We start from the raw sequence: 18,221 nt of genomic DNA on the forward strand, positions 1-18,221 counted from the left end.
GAAGAAGCAGACGTAAGAAGAAGGTGAAGTGTGTGCAGTGTCTAAAGAGTCACCCGGTGGACTTTTAACCATGCGCGCCCACATGTGTCAACGCCTGGTAAGAGAGTGCGTGTGCAAGAAGCGCTCTGGGTTTGTCTTCTGTATTTTTTTTTATTGCATTGAACAGCTGAAGTAACAGTCTTAGCGGCTGTAAACACCAGGCCCCGGGTTAACCGCAGTACCGCGGCTAACATGTCTGTCTGTCTGCCCTGCGTCCTTGACCAAAGTGACGGCAACACGGGGCAGCGTTACCAGCTGCAGGTTGCTCCAATGCTTTCGTGATCACCGTTTCTCAACTGCGTAACAGCGAAGTTTGCTACTCTACAACATAAAGCTGTTAATTACAGTGACATCAGTGGCTTAATGACAATATATGTAAGAAAAATAGACCGACTGGTAACGTTAAACGTAACTTATTAGAATGACTCTAATTTTAGTCTGTTGTGTAATCATGTAGGTATTGCTAACGTTACCTGCTTGTGTGTGCCCTTACTGTCAGTCACGTATTTCTTCTGCCTCTGTGCATGAGTTAAAACTTAAACTCTTAAAAACCCTAGCAAACGGGCTTGACTTCTTTCAGAAAATATGGATGGAAGGCAGTGAGCAACGAACGAAGAAATTACCCCCAAATTAGTAAGATATTTGCAAGTACGAGAAAATTACAGAAAAAAAGGTTAATTTTTTTAAAGACGACAAAACAAATCAAAAAAGAAAGAGACAGTTTAAGAAGTGCTTAAAAATATAATAGTTCTGAAATATAATTTAAAATATGTAATGATGATTATTATAATTTAGTTTTACTCCTTTCTGTACGTTTTTCAAAATATTTTTTAAATCTACTAATTTCTTACATTTTGTGGAACATTTTTCACCCAGTTGCTTATTGCCTTTACCCCTGTGGTATTGATGGAAATCACACCCATTTTCTGAGGTTAGAAGTTAAAAGTTTTTACTTGTGAATGGTGTCTGAAAGCAGCACAAGAAAAGTGAAGTCTCTACACTTTTCATGTTAATTTGACCAAAAAAATGTTTGAGGGGCCTTCAGGTTTAAAAGCAAACTTCACTGGAAAGATATAATTAAAATCAGGAGCTCTTTCATGTATTGAAGGTGAATCATTGTAACATTAATCATTATGTCACTGTTACTGTAGGCTCACCACTACCTCTCAAGAAGCTACGCGTCTCGTCCTTCACTAAATGTAAGTTATCTTTCAGTCACTGAAATTTCGAGCTAAACACTGAAATGTTTGGACTGCACACTATAATGCAGACTTTGAATGTATGGTTTCAGGAGGTCGTCATTGTCAGCGCAGTCCGCACTCCAATGGGCTCCTTCAGAGGCAGTTTGGCTGCAGTACCAGCCACCAAACTGGGCTCCATTGCTATTAAAGGAGCCATAGACAAAGCAGGTATGTTCTGTGGGCTGTACCACAAAGCAAGTTCAGTAGAGCCAGACTCTGTAGGTGGGTTTCCATTAACCCTTAAATTGCACAAACTGAAATTGCAAATATAAAATACATCAATGGGGACATGTAAATTTTGAAAAAAATATTATAAATAAAGTTTTTAGGCATGCATGAGGTGGCATTTCAGGTGATTCAAAAAAAGCCATATTTCATAAAACCGCAATGTAAACACTTTTTTGGCTTTTCAGGTCACATGATGCTATGGCTATGTGCTTGTTAGTAGGAACTGGCTCCCTCATGATGCAGCAGGAGCTACAAGAGGTGTTCTTGCATCACATAACTTGTCAAAAGTTGAGCAGATCATCTGAGAGTTTTGAATTCACAATTTCTATGTAAAAATCGTGGACTGTCACCTCCCAGAAATCCCTCATACGTGGCGGCTCCCACGTATAAGGGGCTTGCCTCTCCATTATGGCTCCATAACACGCCTACGTGGCCTTGGATTGTAAATAATGACGGCTAGTGCTGTGGCTGCAAAAGAAATTAAGCTGCTAATGTTTTGAACATCCATCACAATGCTTCTTGGAATGTTATTGCCAGAGGAAAAGTCGCAGAACATTGCAAGAGAAGTCCCATAACATAACTTGGTGGAAATGCTGTAATCTCACAAAAGCGTTTTATCGACATTTCAAAAATGTTGCTGAAGTTTTGCACAAATCTGGAATGGAACAACTGGTGAATAAAATAAAACAATATTCTTGTTCACATTCTGCATTCACTGACATACAAAGTTCCTCTGTAAAAACACACATGATGCATGCATAAAGTAAGCACTATCGTAACTATATATGTATATATATATAAGTTTTTGCAAAAGTTATCAGGTCTATCCAGCTAAAAAGAGAGCCCCTTTCTTAGGACAGAAAACTCCGCCTTTAGACTAAACATAGCTCACTAACACACTACTCTGGCTTTGTGGTACAGCCCTCACATGGTTTACTTCTTCAACGAAATCTGTTGTCCTTCATGTAGGCCTAGATGTAACATCAGCTGATCATCATTATCACCAGAAGTGTGTGCAAGCATGCCTTAGCTAATACACCAGATGTAACTCACTATCTGAATTTTCCATGAGTAGGTGCATTGCTGCATAAAAAAAAGATGGTTGGTGTATCTTCAGAGAGTTGAATTCATGTTGTTGTGTTTAGGAATCGCTCCTGAAGAGGTAAAGGAAGTGTACATGGGCAATGTGCTTCAGGCAGGAGAGGGACAGGCCCCCACAAGACAGGCCTTGCTTGGAGCAGGTATGACCACACTGCTATATTTTCACCTTCATTCCAAATATTGGCATTTTACCAAAATATTGATGTCCAGAAACCAGCTATACACATGCTGCCATGACAAACAGAAATAATTAACTCAAGTACATAAAGCATGTTTGTCATCTCTTTGCCCTTTAGTTGCTCCTATTTCTGTACACATCATAATCTGAAATACAGATGTCCATTTTGTTTAACTTAACAGCTGTAACCTGTAACTAGAAGTGTCAGCACAAGTGCTGCTAACATAACTAAGAATGCTGAAATGGTTGTTCAGTCAAAATGAAGCTGCACTAACTAGTAACAAACAGGTTCATTTTTAAGAGAAAAAAGACATGAACTACAAGGGACTTTTCCTTTTAGGCTGGTGCTCCCTTGCCTTACCTTAGCGCTGCATTTCAAAGTGCTGTCTGTTGAGGCGGTGAAATGTGATTTTTTGTGATATACATTTTTTGCCTTTTATTTTTTGTTAGCTTAGCTAGCCAACAGACAGTTGTGTTACCATTTGGAAACATGCCCACTGCCCACCCTCGGGGGTCCTGTGCTTCCCCGGCTTCTCTGCACAGAGCAATGGCCAGGTCAGGTGGTAGCTAACATTAGCTAGCTAGTGGCACAGCTAATTCGGCATTCAGCTTGGTAACACTTTGCTGCGGGAACATTATGCTCACCCTCTGCTCTCCCCTGCAGGTAGCCCTGGTGATTAAGCAGCTACATTTCGACCGCAAATCCCTTTTAGTATTGTTAGTGATGTTAGCTACAGCAGTTTGGCTGACACTGCTAATGGTGGCAACAGAACTAACTGTAGCAACTTAGTCAATGATGCTGAAGGGGATTTACAGCTCAATACTGAGCCCCTTACTCACTCGGGCAAGCTGGGGGATGATCGTGGGCACAATGTTTCCACAGCAACGCTGTTGGGTCAGAACAGCGTCATTATCAGTCATCAGCAAATGAGCAGCTCAGCTCGCCACTAGCTCCTACCAGACCAGAGTGGTGCACTGTGCAGTAAATTAAAGAGCAGCAAAATTAGCCTATAGAGCCCCATGTTTAACCGTTCAAAAAGTTCCCGGGGTTAACCAGTTAACAGTTAACTGACTTAACACCTCACTTCACCGAGGTCACTGATGCTCTGTAGATGGAAACCAGCTCTGCTACAACATTATCTTCTCTGTTCTTCTTAGAAGTGCTGATTTTACAGCTCACAGCAACTTCAAACGACACAGTCTCTGGCTTTTGTTTGATATCTAGTGTGCAAAAAAAAAGTTGGACATTTGCGATTCATGTTAGCGCAGTTAGCTTGTTTACTATATTATACGAAAGCCACTGTCACACTGAACGTCCCTCTGAGCGTCATTCAAACTTTAAAACTTTTTATGAAAAGAAACTTGAATAACTGAATATTTGTATTTAACAGCTGAATAATTCATAATTCTGAGTCGGGTACAGCCCTTATAATTTCTGTGAATGATAGTTCCTTTATTATCACACATATCTGCAACCATTACCAAATATACAACTCTCCTGTGGCAGACAGACACATGAAAACATCACTGAAGGCAGATCTAGAGATTTTTGTTTATCAATGCAATTATGTCTGATTGTATTTTCAGGCCTGACCCTCGGCACTCCAGCAACAACCATCAACAAAGTGTGTGCCTCTGGGATGAAGTCCATCATGATGGCAGCACAGAGTCTTATGTGTGGACACCAGGTAGCATTAGCATTATAAGAGTACTCTCTCCCTTACTCAGCCAGCTTTCACTTGAATTTGTGAAGGAAACTTTCTGTCTCTCGCAAGCCTCTCGGGAACGAAGAGTCCAAAGACTGAGAAAATTCTCAATGAATTGAAGTCATTTTTTTAACCACGTTTAACAGCAACACTTCACTTTAATAGGGATGTAACAATACATTGATCTTGATCAGTGGACTTTGATCCATGTGTCGATTCTACGATCAATGACCTAATGTCATCATTGCAAAGTGAAAACATTGATCCAAACCATCACCATAAGCATTTATTTTGAAAGTCTATTTCAATGTCAAGCATCAGCAGGCAGATAATGACTAGCAGCCATGGAAAAATACAGTGTGGATTACAGTATTTACTTTGGAATAAATCAGCAGTTTTGAAATAGTTTTGGTTTTGGAGGAAATGGAGGTCAGCAGACAGAGCATAGACATATGGAAACAATGCTGTACTGACAACACTTGGGAACAGGACGTACATGCCTGGCCTGCTAACTTTGCGATACGGCAGCATTAGCTGCTCTGTGTTTACAGTGTTCAGCTGAAAATATGCCAAATGACTAAATATTACATAGGAGGTGTTGAATATATAGTCAGTAACATTGTTTCTTGGGAGTTTGTAAACACAACGTTCAAATTTGACCTCTCCTTCTGGACGCGTAACCACCAGAAGCGCACACCCTCTGCCTCTGACAAGAGTTGCGAGAACACACCCACCTAGCCCAGCACCACCTGCAGCATCACATTTGTGTGTGAGAGCTAGCTGTTTGCTGGCAGATATCAAACAGTTTGAAAGTATGCATACAAGATGCAGCACTGGATTAACAGCTGCAAACATAAATGCACAAATTTACACAATTATAGCTGACACCGAGTCTCTGATGATCAGCTTACAATTCGGTGTCAGCTGCAGCACATCTAGAGAGATGATGGGTCACCAATTTTTTATGCGTGACGCGCACGTTTGTCAACAGAAAAAGACTAAAAATGGTGTTTTGATGATTATATTGACTCCATACTGCTTTTTACTGCAGTTTAAATGTCTCTCCCTGTTACAGATGAGGTAAAGACCGCCCATTCTCGTTCAGAGAAGGCCATAACTTTAAAATACAAGCAGAGGGCTGAGTCTCTGTAGACACAGTCACCACCACACATGAACAGGAGCCCATACGTGATGATTGAGTAGATTACTTTTGTATAGGTCTCTATTATTTTTTTTAAGGAAAAAGTTACTGACTATACCTTTAATCTGTGAGTAGGGGTTTAGTCTGTTTGCTGCTAGGCTAGTTTAAGCAGTGTGAAAGTACTTAAGCTAATAATGCTAACTAGCAAAAAAGTGTTTTGTCTGTGAAGCTCAATAGTTATTATTGAGCCAAATTTTACAATTAAAAAGAACTTACTGTTAATTCATGTTTGATGGCTGTTGGGAGAACTTTGCCTTCAGGGCTTTAAGCCAGATAGCCCTGAAGTTTTAGGGAGAAAGGCTCATGGTTTGGGTTCAAATGAAATAAGATTTCATTCCGAAAAGGGCATTCTGGCAGAAGGCCTTGGTTGTGTTAAATACACATATAACATTATCTCCTATCAGTCGCAGGCCCAGAATTCAGTTCAATCCAAATCCTATTGTGTATTTTATTGTGTAATATTATATTGTCTTCCAAACAATTGATCCAATTTTGTAATTTCCAAGTATCCTTTGTCTGCTCAGTACTTCCCCAAAAGCTCTTCCTGAACAGAAAGTGAAACACGTCAATGCTCTCTTGAAAGCCAGACTCCATTGACAAAAACAGTTTTACCATGTTGAACACTGAAGCTGCTGGTCTACAGTTGCATCAGTCAGTTTGTTTGTGTTGTTTAATGTTTTACAGTTTTTATCAAAGGAGTCTGGCTTTCAAGAGAGCATAAATAAGTTTCACTGTCTCTTCAGTTCCCTGTTGGAAAGGGTGGTGTGTTTGGACAGTACTGAGCAGACGACTGGATGAATAAGACTTGGAAATATCGCTTGAAATATTATTTTTATACTTTTAAAGTACATCTAAACACACAAATCTGAGACCTCACAAGTAAATGGAATACTTTGTTGTGCCCCAAAACAAGCTTTGTTTACTACAAGATGTTTGAAAACCTGCAAGCTAGCAGCTTCAACATGTTAGACTACACACCTTTCAGTTCTTTGACAGAATGACTGTAAAAACCAAATCCTGTGAAACACATTAACATACAGAAGTAACCTTTTGAGTTTATACACATCCAACTTAGGGTACATAGATAACAGGAATAGAGGTCAGTGTGAGACAAAACAATCTAAAATAGAGTTTAGTTGTCACTACAGATGCATGTATGGCCATCTGTGTGTTCTTCAAGGATGTGATGGTGGCTGGCGGAATGGAGAGCATGTCCAACGTGCCTTATGTGATGTCCAGAGAGACCCCAGCCTACGGAGGAGTGAGGATGGAAGATCTCATTGTCAAGGATGGACTCACTGATGTCTACAACAAATTCCACATGGTAACAATCAACTCCTGTTAAATATGACCTTGTTGTATATATTTTTCAAGTCATGGAGATAAAGTTTGAATGCATTTAAAAATGTACATTTAAAAAGCTACAAGCCTCGCTAACAAGAGTTCTTGATAGATGGCAGCCATGTTTTTTGATCCATCTTGCTCAGTTATAGTAGGATTGTGTATCCCAGGCCTACAAGGCTATAAACCAGATTTGTTGTTGATAAAACCAAAATCCAAAAAGTCTATTCATATTAGTGTTTGTCAAACTATGCAAATTAGCAAAGAACCCATTATTGTGGCCATAATTGTTCAAGAGGCTTTTCTTTCTTTTTGTAGAGCACATTGAGATGTACATGTGTGTTTCACATTTCAAGTTAATCAGACTGCCATGAGGACTGCGGCCTATCAAAATTTTCACTCTTTTGGCTGTCAGTTATTGCTCAACCATCAGGCCGATTGCTTGAAGTGCTTGAATTTTAAGGGAAACACTTGAGTATAGGAATACATTGAAAATAGACCCTTCTTTAACAAAGAGCCTAAAGTCCTTGAAATCAAATGTAATAACACGTAACACTGTCTTTTCTTTTGACCAAACTATAATTTTATTCCGCTCCATTCTGAAACCCTGGCCAAACCAGTCGGCCTGGCATGGCAGAACTTAACATGACTTAACTTATAATCCGGCTCGTCACCTTAATTGGTTTTCCTTTCTCTTTTTAGTGGTGCCTTGATTGCCTTGAAAGTGAAAATTAAGTTCCATGTGGCTCCACATTGAAAGTAGTCTAGAAGTAGAAGTTTACAAAGCCAGTTTCATTTGTTTGTTATTTGAATTATTTGATTGGGAAGCACCGAAGCTCTTTTTTTTTAAATTAAAGATAATGGGATTTTCCAACAATCAGTTTTTGCATTCAGTTGTATATGATGTACACAGTGAAGTCATTTTTCATTTAATTGTGAGTTAAATATTTAGAAATGTGTTTGTCCTAACAACAAAACATCAGCAGTGAGCTGCTACAGAAATGTGTGTGAAACACAATGTGTGCTTTTGAGTTATCTGTAATTTCATGCATTGCATGTTTACAGAGCATTAGTTGGAGGAAGCCCTATAAAATTTTTCTTGTGTCATTTTTCATCACTTAAAGTAAATTTGTTATTTTATCAGTTTTGTATTTGACCTCTTTTCTGTTGCTTTTGCCTTACTGTCTTTAAAAGGGCAACTGTGCAGAGAACACAGCCAAGAACAGCAACATCACCAGAGAGGAGCAGGACGCCTATGCCATCAGTTCATACAGCCACAGCAAAGCAGCATATGAGTCTGGTCTCCTGGCCAAGGAGATTGTGCCTGTTAGCATTCCCCAGAAAGGTACAGCAAGTTGGTCCCGGGCCAGTGACGTAGGGCTTTTACTTAATGCAGCAGCAAAAACCTGATTTTGAAATGATTTTGTAGGCAAACCTGATGTGGTCGTGTCTGAGGACGAGGAGTGGAGGCGGGTCGACTTCAGCAAAGTTCCCAAACTGAGGCCAGTGTTCCAGAGAGAGAATGGTAATGTTGCTGTATCATTTTTTTCATTCACTGAGTCATTCATCACTTGAATTAGGGAATAACATCAGACCACTATTCTTTCACTTAACAGAATTGCCATTTTGCTTTCCCACTGCCAGCTCTGTACACGACTCTGCAGTAGACAAATGTCTTGAGTGTGTAAGTGTGTGAGTGTGGGAGTGTGTGTGTGTGTGTATATGAATGAGTGAGAGGAGGGTGTTGATGTGTCCATTCGATACACCAACTATATATAAAGATGGGCGCCATGCCTCCACTAACCCCTGCTATGCTGAAGTGAGGTTAAAATATCCAGGATATGGACGTTGCCATCTTGAGAGGATGATGTCATTGAGAGCCTGCATCTGCACAGTACTGGTATCCGATGTGGGGGATGGGTTGGACACCTGGCCATTGAATGCGAGTGCATAGATTGGTTGTCACAGCTGTCAATCATAGCGGAAAAGCCTTGTATAATTTAATAATTCAACAAAACCAACTTATAAATATCAAACACTTGAACAAACATCAGGGTGATGAAAACTACCTTCAGTGACAGAAACCATCTTTGGGAAACATTTATTTGGCATGTACTTTGAGTTTTTATTTTGGCCTTTGTTCCATTTACCAACATGGAGGGTGGGCTTATGACCTATGCTGCAAACAGACACCAGGGGGCAATCCAGATTGAATAGCCACATTGAGGGAGCTGTCATGTCATCCATCTTTATATACAGTCCCACGGACAGACTGGAGAACATGTAAACAGTGCAGAGCAGCATGAACAGAGATCTGTAAAAACTTTTCAGTGGTTACTTCGCTTTATTTATTGTCTCTCTCAGTGCAGGCTATTTGTGAGCGATGTTTAGCCAGATGTTAGCGGCTGTAATTGTTGTTGTTTTTTGTGCAGTTACCTTATAATAATCCTATTATACTGTGCAAATAGATACAGTCTATACACACAGATATCAGTTACATTTTCTCATACATGAATATAACCATAAAATGAACCATTTACCCTCAAACATGAGATTAATACTACAATATGTCAAAAAAAGACAAATTTTATTAGGGACTTAATATATATTGAAAACCTATCATTATCTTCCCAGTTTATTAACTTTCTGAAATGTAATTGCCTTTCCATTTTCAAACATCCTTGTCGATTTCAGTGGAAAGAGCATTTGTTGGAGGGAAAGTAACTTGATAAAATAATAAAAGTAATTCTAATGCTTGGTAAAAGAACCTTTTTTTTAATTTGTATTTGTTTCAATTTTTACTTGCTTTGTAGGAACGGTGACAGCAGCCAATGCCAGCACACTAAACGATGGAGCAGCTGCTCTCGTCATAATGACAGCAGAGGCTGCAAAGAGACTTAATGTCACTCCACTGGCCAGGATTGTTTGTAAGTTTTCCACACACACACACACACACACACACACACACACACACACACACACACACACACACACACACACACACACTAAGCTGTGTTTGCAAAGCTCAGCTAAAACACTAAAACACACGTCTGGCATACATATTAAAAGTAACATTTCAGGTTGCGTTTAATCTACATGTAAATAGTATGAGAGGTTGCTATTAGGGATCCACCGAACCGATATTAGGATCGGACATTGGTTCCGATTTTGACAAAATTACTGGATCGGGTATCGGATAATTGGGCAGACCCATGGTGCCGATCCAGCAATGTGTGAGCAGCGCTGAACATCAGAAGCGTTTGTATGTTTGACAAGTTACTTGCAGAGTTGCCTTGCTTTGAGAAACTGGTTCTCCAGCACATCAAAGACAACATCCCTGCCAGCCTGGACCCTCACCAGTATGCTTTCAGAACCAACAGATCCACAGAGGATGTCATATCTACTGCTCTTCACTCAGTCTTCACTCACTTGGAAAATAAGAACAACTACATCAGGATGCTGTTTGTTGACTTCAGCTCAGCATTCAACACAATCTCTCCCATGAAGCTGACTGGAAAACTTAACACTCTGGGCTTCAGTACAACACTCTGCAACTGGATACTGGACTTCCTCACATGCAAACCCCAGAGAGTTCAGATTGGCAGTCACACCACTTCTATATTAGTGCTCAACACCGGAGCCCCCCAGGGCTGAGCACACACTGTACACCTATGACTGCACTCCCAGACATCAGGAGAACTCTATTGTGAAGTATGCAGATGACATCACCATCATGGGCCCCATTACAAACAACGATGAGAGTTCATACTGGGAGGAAATTCATTCATTCAAACCTTTATTTGAGACTCGGGAAATCATTGAAGCAGACCCTCATTTTCAATTATACTGACCGTGAACAAGGCATTTAAAACATAAGCAATCAAAAACGGTAGAGACAGAATCAAACAAAAAACAACAAACTATAATAGCAATGTAAATAGCTAAAAATAGAAATACAGGAAAACCAAATGGTAAGGTATAGAAATTATAATTAAAGACATTTACACTTGATTAAAACAATATCTGGAATAAGGCATTTGAATAGCCGTAACGATGGAAGAGTCTCCAAGTTTAAGTTCCTTTGCAGATTATTCCATGTAAAAGGTGTACTGTAAGAGAATGACATTTTTCCTTGTTCAGTTCTGATATGGGGAACGGGAAATAACAAGGTATTCTGTGGCCGAGTACCCAGATTATGTGACTTCAGAATTAAGAGAGATGAAGTATAGGGAGGAAGGATCTGTTTCAAAGCTTTATAAATGAATAAGAACCAATGCTGGTCATGCCTTACAGCCAAATGAGGCCAGCCACCTTTTGATAAAGATGGCAGTGGTGGGTGTTGTAAGGATTTCTAGTTATGAACCTTAGAGCAGAGTGACAGACAGTATTCAGTGACTTTAATGTAGAGGCAGCAGCTTTTCTACAAATGACATCCCCATAATATAAAACAGATTCAACTATTATTTTTTCTGTATAAAAAAGAGAAACAATTGTTTTCCTATATAAAAGGCCAATTATGGTTCTCAGTTTATTAGTAAGGATGACAGTATGGTGTTTGAAGTTAATTTTATTGTCAATCCAGACACCAAGGTATTTGTACTGTGCCACTCTTTCTATGGATGTGCCATTTGCGGAATGAATGTTAAAAGATTCTCAGTTATTAGCTTTGGTGAACAGTGTCCATTTGTTTTTTCTGTTTTTAAAACTAACTTATGGTTATATAGTTGGCGTTGGAGGGAGTCAAAAGACAGTTGTAGGCAACTAATGGCTGACTGAACAGATTTTGCTGAACAATATCTGTCGGATGACGTCAGCAACTTTAGCTCAGCAACCTGTAAGCAATGAGTTACGGCACTTTTGTTTTTAACATATCTTAGGATGGAGTCACCAACAATCAGACATGTAGGAGGAGTGAGCAGCGGAGGCTTGCTGCTAAAGATGAGTTAACGGGCCAGGGAGATGCATTTCTGCCAGCCGGTTTAGGAAGAGTGAAAGCTGGCTTTGATCGGTGGCCGGAGGATTTGACCAAGCGGCCTGACAGAGCACACGGAGCCGTGGGGACTGGCTCACATAGCGGCAGCAGAGACGAGTGTCGACGGTTTACTGTCAGCGGGGGGAAGTCCTGCTCATCCGGGACGCTGAACCGGTTGGTGGTCAGAATTTCACAGGGTGGAGAGGGACGCGTGGGAGACTTCTTCCCCCTGCCGTTCCTAAGTACGATGGACAAGGGCTCCTGGTTGAGAGTGGAGCTGTGGATTTTCAGATTTTGTGTGAAGGCAGCCTTAGCCATTTTCTTCAGTTTTGCTCCCTGCTGTTGCCAGAGGTCTTCAGCGCGAGACTGGTCAGCCTGGTCAGCCAGGATAGTAGAGTCCAGCTCAGCCTCAGTCGTAGCGGTAGGAGCAGCTTCAACTTCAACCAGGGAATCAAGGAACTGTTCTCAGCAGGAAGGCGAGGTGAGTGGTGGCATGCTGAGTTTGACAGTAGCTGGGGAGACAGAAAAACAGGTGCGGCAGCAAAGATGTGGTGTGTATTGAATCCCTGCTACTCCTGGTTTGGCTGGTGATTGGCGCAGGCACAAAGTAAAAACATGCGAGGATCAGGATCAGAGCAGGTTTAGGTCCACCACGGAGAGGAAACTTGCCAGCTAGGGCCCAAAGACTGGGCCCGCTGAGATGTATGTGAATCCAGCATGTTTTCAGTGATGGTGTCAACAATCTTGCAGAGTGGTGCACAGAGAACATTCTACTGCTACTAAAACCAAGGAGCTGATTGTTGATTTTAGAAAGATGGAGGCAAAGAAACACACACTTGTCTACATCAGGGGAGCTTAGTTGGAGCAGGTGAACAGCTGTAGGTTCCTTGGAATTACTATCACTGAGAACCTATCTTGGTCACCACACATCACCACCCAGGTTAAAATAGCACAGAAAAGGCTTTACTTTGTACAGAAACTTAGGAAGGCTAAATTCCAGAGCAAGATCCTGGTTAAATTCTCCAGAGGAGCAATAGAAAACATACTGATTGGAAACATCGCAAGCTGGCATGGTTCATGCATGGCCCAGGACCGGAAGACTACAGCGGGTGATTAAAACTGCCCAGAACATCACTGGTTCCCATCTACAGAGTATGAGTGACCTCGGTGAAGTGAGGTGTCTGCACAGAGCCCAAAGGATACTGAAAAAGCAGCCATCAAAGCCACAGTCTGTTCACCCTGCTGCCATCTGGAAAAAGATACAGTATCCGCTGCCGAACCACCAGACTACGAAGCAGCTTTTTTCCGCTGTGAGATTCTTGCACAAAAAATGTAGCAGGATTTAGGGTCCACTTTTAATTAATTTCTTCTTAAACCACATGTAAGAAAAATGACAAAATAAATCCGCCTTGTACCCTGTATATCATGTATCAAGAGAGCCAGAGAGCCAGAGGAGCGAGCCAGAGAACCAAAATACCAGTGGCTTATAAAAACAATGTGACAGTTTATATTCGATGTTCATGATATAGTCATTTTGTATATTGTTCATGGAACAAGCCGAGATACCTCAAGTATATTCAATATATCGCCCATCCCTATGACCAACTGAGAAAGCTGGTAGCCCCAGTGCTAATGGTGTTGTATTTGACAAATACAAACTTCATTTAATGGGATATTTCTTATTTGTCATAGATTTTGCTGAATTGCAGTATTGATATTTTTTTCCGCAGCTTTTGCTGATGCTGCTGTTGCACCCATTGATTTCCCCATAGCTCCTGCATTTGCTGTACCAAAGGTGAGTAGAGTTTTTGACCATGATGTGAGTCCTTAAATATTAGGAAGGAATTAGCAGTTCAGCGTGCTGAGATGTCATCAAAACTTCTGAAATTATGGCTACTTAAAAACTTTGAATACAAGCTGAGCCCCAATGAAACACAGCGTGTTCGATAGTAACCAGGTCTAGCAACGCGTTTAACCTAAAAAAGCAGGTCTCAATTAGACACTGAGTCTTGTTGCCATTGATGATGCGATGTTCTTGAGATATAAAACCTCTTAAAGCACACTGAATCGTTGGCTACCTGCCTAAGCTAACACAAGTGAGCTGTTGAGATCACACATACAAATATAATGTTTAAAAACTTTTGGCAATAATGACTTGCTGTCCATAATTAGCATGGTTAGATTTTCCAAAGTTCAGTCATTCAAAATCTGAGCACCAAAGTATAATTCACTCAGATCTACCAGCACGGTAAACAACAGAAAAAAACAAGGCGTTTTCCCCGTACCTATGGCAGGGTTCCCATGGTCGGGAAGTTTCTGGAAAAGTTATGAAATTAGAGCAATCTCTTCTTATCTAGGCCTGGAAATGGTTTGGAATAAACAGAATGTTATGTAAAAGTCTTGAACTACATTTTTTTGGCTATCGTTAACATTATTCATAAAAATTCCAAATTATGTCTAATGTGACACAAAATATGCTTTCTTTATACAATTAATATACAATTTATACAATTAAATTTAATAATTTAAAATCTAGTTCCACCTAAAAAGTTGCTGGCAGTTGGCCCAGTGAATTAATTATTTTCTCTCAGTCTGCAGCAGCTGCTAGAGGCTGCAAAAAATCATTTCATTTTATCATTCTCATTTACTAATGTCTGAAAAACTTTTCAGGATATGAACAGAAGTTAAAGCAGCCGCGTCTTCACATTCATACTCACATCCACAACTACAGGCAATTCAGAATCATTAATTAACCTAACCTGCATGTTTTTGGATTGTGTGAGGACACAGAGAACCCTGAGAAAATTCATGCTGCCACAGGGAGGACATTCATACTCCATATAGAAGGGGCCCCTCACCCCTGGTATGAACCCAGATTCCTCTTGCTTTGTGGGGACATTGTGCTACTGTGCCACCCTGTTTTATAAAATTGATTAGTTTAAAGTGTTGATAATGATTTAACTTACATTTTAACCGGAAGAATGCAACTCCTTAAACTGACGTTAAACAGTGTTGGAGAGAGAAGGTGTATCACTTTGTTGCAGTTGTCAGGACTGTAGAGCACTGTCCTCTTGCAGCTGTACATGGTGTCAAAGAGTGATGCTTCTTTTAACTCAAAAACAATCTTGAGTACAGGTCTGGCAGAGTACAAATATGAGACGTAAAAAGCACATGAACCCGCCGACAGCCAACTTAATTGTTGGCCTGCTATCAAGTTACTTACCAAACTGACACTAATTCACAGCTGTTATGAAACCCGCAACATTTGTCATTTTAATTGGTGTCAGAACACTCGATCAACCGTGCAACCAAACATTTTTTCACATTCAAACACTTTAATTTTCACCGGCATATGGAGCAAAGAGTCACAGCCCATTCATCAATGAGGAGAGCAGTGCTGCAGCAGAGGCAGGCTCAGCTGGACAACACACAGTCCAGTTAGAGACAGGATCGCATTCTAATCAGCTTTACTTTGCCCAATAGGATCCATTAAAATATGGCAGATCAGCTTTAATACTGATCCTGAAATTGGTCATCATAGGAAACATGATACCGTTAACAGGGCAGGGTGAAGCTTAGGGAATTCAAAGCAGTGGTACATTTTTTGTTATTTTCATAATGTTTAATTTCAAAAGAGCAAGAATTCTTTTACAATTCTGATCAAAGATGTGCTCTATCCTGGACCACACTTCACATTTATGGATGCAGTTCTTATTACTTCACCTTATGTGTGTGTGTCTGTGTGTGTGTGTGTGTGTCAGGTGCTGGATGCAGCAGGGCTGAAGAAGGATGATGTCACTATGTGGGAGATCAATGAGGCCTTCAGTGTGGTCGTGCTGGCTAACATCAAGATGCTGGACATCGACCCTGCAAAAGTCAATGTCAACGGGGGAGCCGTGTCACTTGGACACCCCATCGGGTAAGCAGCTGAGAGGAACCAGCACAGACTCCCTGGTCAGTGTTTTCAAATAGATTTGAGATGTGACCTGGAATGAAGAGGAAAGAACAAATACAGCTCTAAGATGCACTACCGGGTTCAAGCTCTTTCTCGGCCAACAGAAGGAAGCAGCTCAGTTGCCCAAAATCAAAGCACAAGCAGCAGTTAGGGGTCGTGGGCTTCATTAGCCAGAGTAAAATGGCTCCAACTTGTTTTAATTCTGTAAGACCAATGACGTTTGTCCCACCACTACAATGTACCAAGCAATACATTAACAGCACACTCGAAGTCTCGCCATTTCCCCCTCCTTAATAAGAATCAAACAAGACTTAATCTGTACTGTTAACCTTTCCTGCTTCAGCTCCACGACGGCAGTCAGAGAGCACAGGGGAGATTTGTTTACCTCCAGGTTCAAAGTAACTTTGGGGTAAACTTCCTTCACTTGAATCAGCAGCTGGGAATCAACACAGGGAGCACCACTTGGTCTTGAGAAGCAGCAGCATTTATTCACCAAAAACTGTAACTTACACTTCACATTTACTGCCAAACTGACCACTTTTACTGCTGGGTGAAGACCTGTTTTTCTGCTCTGCCCTGAAACAGTATCTGACATTCGAATCACCTGCTCGACCACTCACACCATATACTCACACACACACAGACACTGCCCTCTCTCTTAAAGGAGCCATACCACTAGTTCCAGATGTGTCCGCTGCTTCATCAATGGTGGTCATGTTTGTTTTGCTTTTGTTAACTGTATTGCAATAGTTCCATTCCATTCCAACACAAGCACATCTCATTTATTTGTCTTCAAACAAAGCGGAGCTGCTTGAATTTTTTTTGACTAGTGAGGAGCATGCCAAGATGCATGAAAGCTGTAATTAGAAATCAGGGTTTTTCCTCCAAATACTAATTTCTCTTAAAGTTCAAACATTAACATTGTCTTGTCTAAAAATTAATATCAGTGTGTTTTCTTTGCATTACCTAAGGTCTGAAAACACTGCCTCTTTTCTTGTTATTTTGACCAGTTATTTTCCTTTAAGAAATGCTCTAAATTACAATATTTTTATTTAGAATTTGGGAGAAATGTTTTCAGTAGTTTATAGAATGAAACAAAAATGTTAATTTTACTCAAACACACTTAAACCAGAGAAACTTATAATTTAACAGTGGTCTCTTAAGTTTAATTGTTTTGTTTTTGTAGAGGACATTGAGTTGTACTTGTGTTTCAGATTTGTTGATGTGATGGGCATGGTGCCAAGTTTCATATCTGTAGCTTTTTCCAGGACGCTGTAATTGAATAAAGGTATAATTTAGGGTACGATTTTTAGTAGGCCATGCTCACAGGCACCAATCAGTATGACACTTCACATATTGATCAGTATTGGCTCCCAGTACATGTTTACCGAATTTTTGTGAAACTCTGTCTCCAAATCATGTGTTTTGAGTTACACTTTTGTGGCACCCCCTTTGCTCAGGCTGAAAACGCTTCAGTAAACCTACTCTAATCCATGCTCTACTGTATAACTGCAGTCCTTATCATACTAACTAATAACACTAGTGATGTAACTATGAGCAAAATATCTCTGCAAATGAATCCATGCGCTAATTTATAACCTCCTTGGTTATGTCATAGCAAGTGACTTATGCACCATTAGTGCATTATGCACCAGTACATTCGCTGAATGTATTCAAAGGGTGTTTGTATCCTTGAGCCAGGACTTTGGTGTGTTTTTCAGGGGCAGATTTAGTGATTTGGGGGCCCATACAAACTCTGTATTGCTTTATTTCACACCCTCTCTCTAACTGGGAATGTTGGTGTTGGCGGTGTAAAAGGAAAAAGGCCTTCTCAAAACATTCATTCTGAAGTTAAACTATGTAAGGTATAATACCACAGAGTAACAATCTTGCATTCAAATATTACCTTAAACTGACGAGTGAAAAACAGACATTGCCGACCCAAAAGACTCATATTTACCTAACGTGGTTGAGGTGGAGCTTTCAGATTTCATATGAATCTGAATAGTTTAATGAATAATAATACCTCATGTTTTAAGTGTTTTGGGGTTTTTTTGTAAAATTGGAATCTACAATATATTCAGTAGCATGTCACTGTCAGGTATTTGTAACGAGACCTACAATGTTTTTCCTACAAGTACACAGTAAGTCGTACACCTTTAAGTTGCATGTTTACCAGTTTTTTTTAATGTGAACAAACATCATAATAAAAATAAAGCTGTTATTGCTCAGGACCCAAAACAGCACAGTGTCAAGTGT

General features: G+C 40.3%; 1 protein-coding gene across 1 annotated transcript in view; it reads left to right on the forward strand.

The window, feature by feature from the left end:
- The window catches only part of acat1 (acetyl-CoA acetyltransferase 1), an 18,961-nt gene continuing 740 nt past the window's right edge, over positions 1-18,221 (forward strand). Inside the window, exons 1-11 of the mRNA XM_042499684.1 lie at positions 1-97; positions 1,191-1,238; positions 1,331-1,448; positions 2,654-2,749; positions 4,375-4,475; positions 6,875-7,018; positions 8,230-8,380; positions 8,465-8,560; positions 9,849-9,962; positions 13,738-13,802; positions 15,769-15,926. Coding sequence (XP_042355618.1) covers positions 71-97; positions 1,191-1,238; positions 1,331-1,448; positions 2,654-2,749; positions 4,375-4,475; positions 6,875-7,018; positions 8,230-8,380; positions 8,465-8,560; positions 9,849-9,962; positions 13,738-13,802; positions 15,769-15,926 — 1,118 coding nt within the window. The 5' untranslated portion in view covers positions 1-70. The remainder of the gene's footprint in view (positions 98-1,190; positions 1,239-1,330; positions 1,449-2,653; positions 2,750-4,374; positions 4,476-6,874; positions 7,019-8,229; positions 8,381-8,464; positions 8,561-9,848; positions 9,963-13,737; positions 13,803-15,768; positions 15,927-18,221) is intronic.

Source organism: Plectropomus leopardus, chromosome 13, assembly GCF_008729295.1.
Source record: "Plectropomus leopardus isolate mb chromosome 13, YSFRI_Pleo_2.0, whole genome shotgun sequence".
NCBI classification, from domain to species: Eukaryota; Metazoa; Chordata; class Actinopteri; order Perciformes; family Serranidae; genus Plectropomus; species Plectropomus leopardus.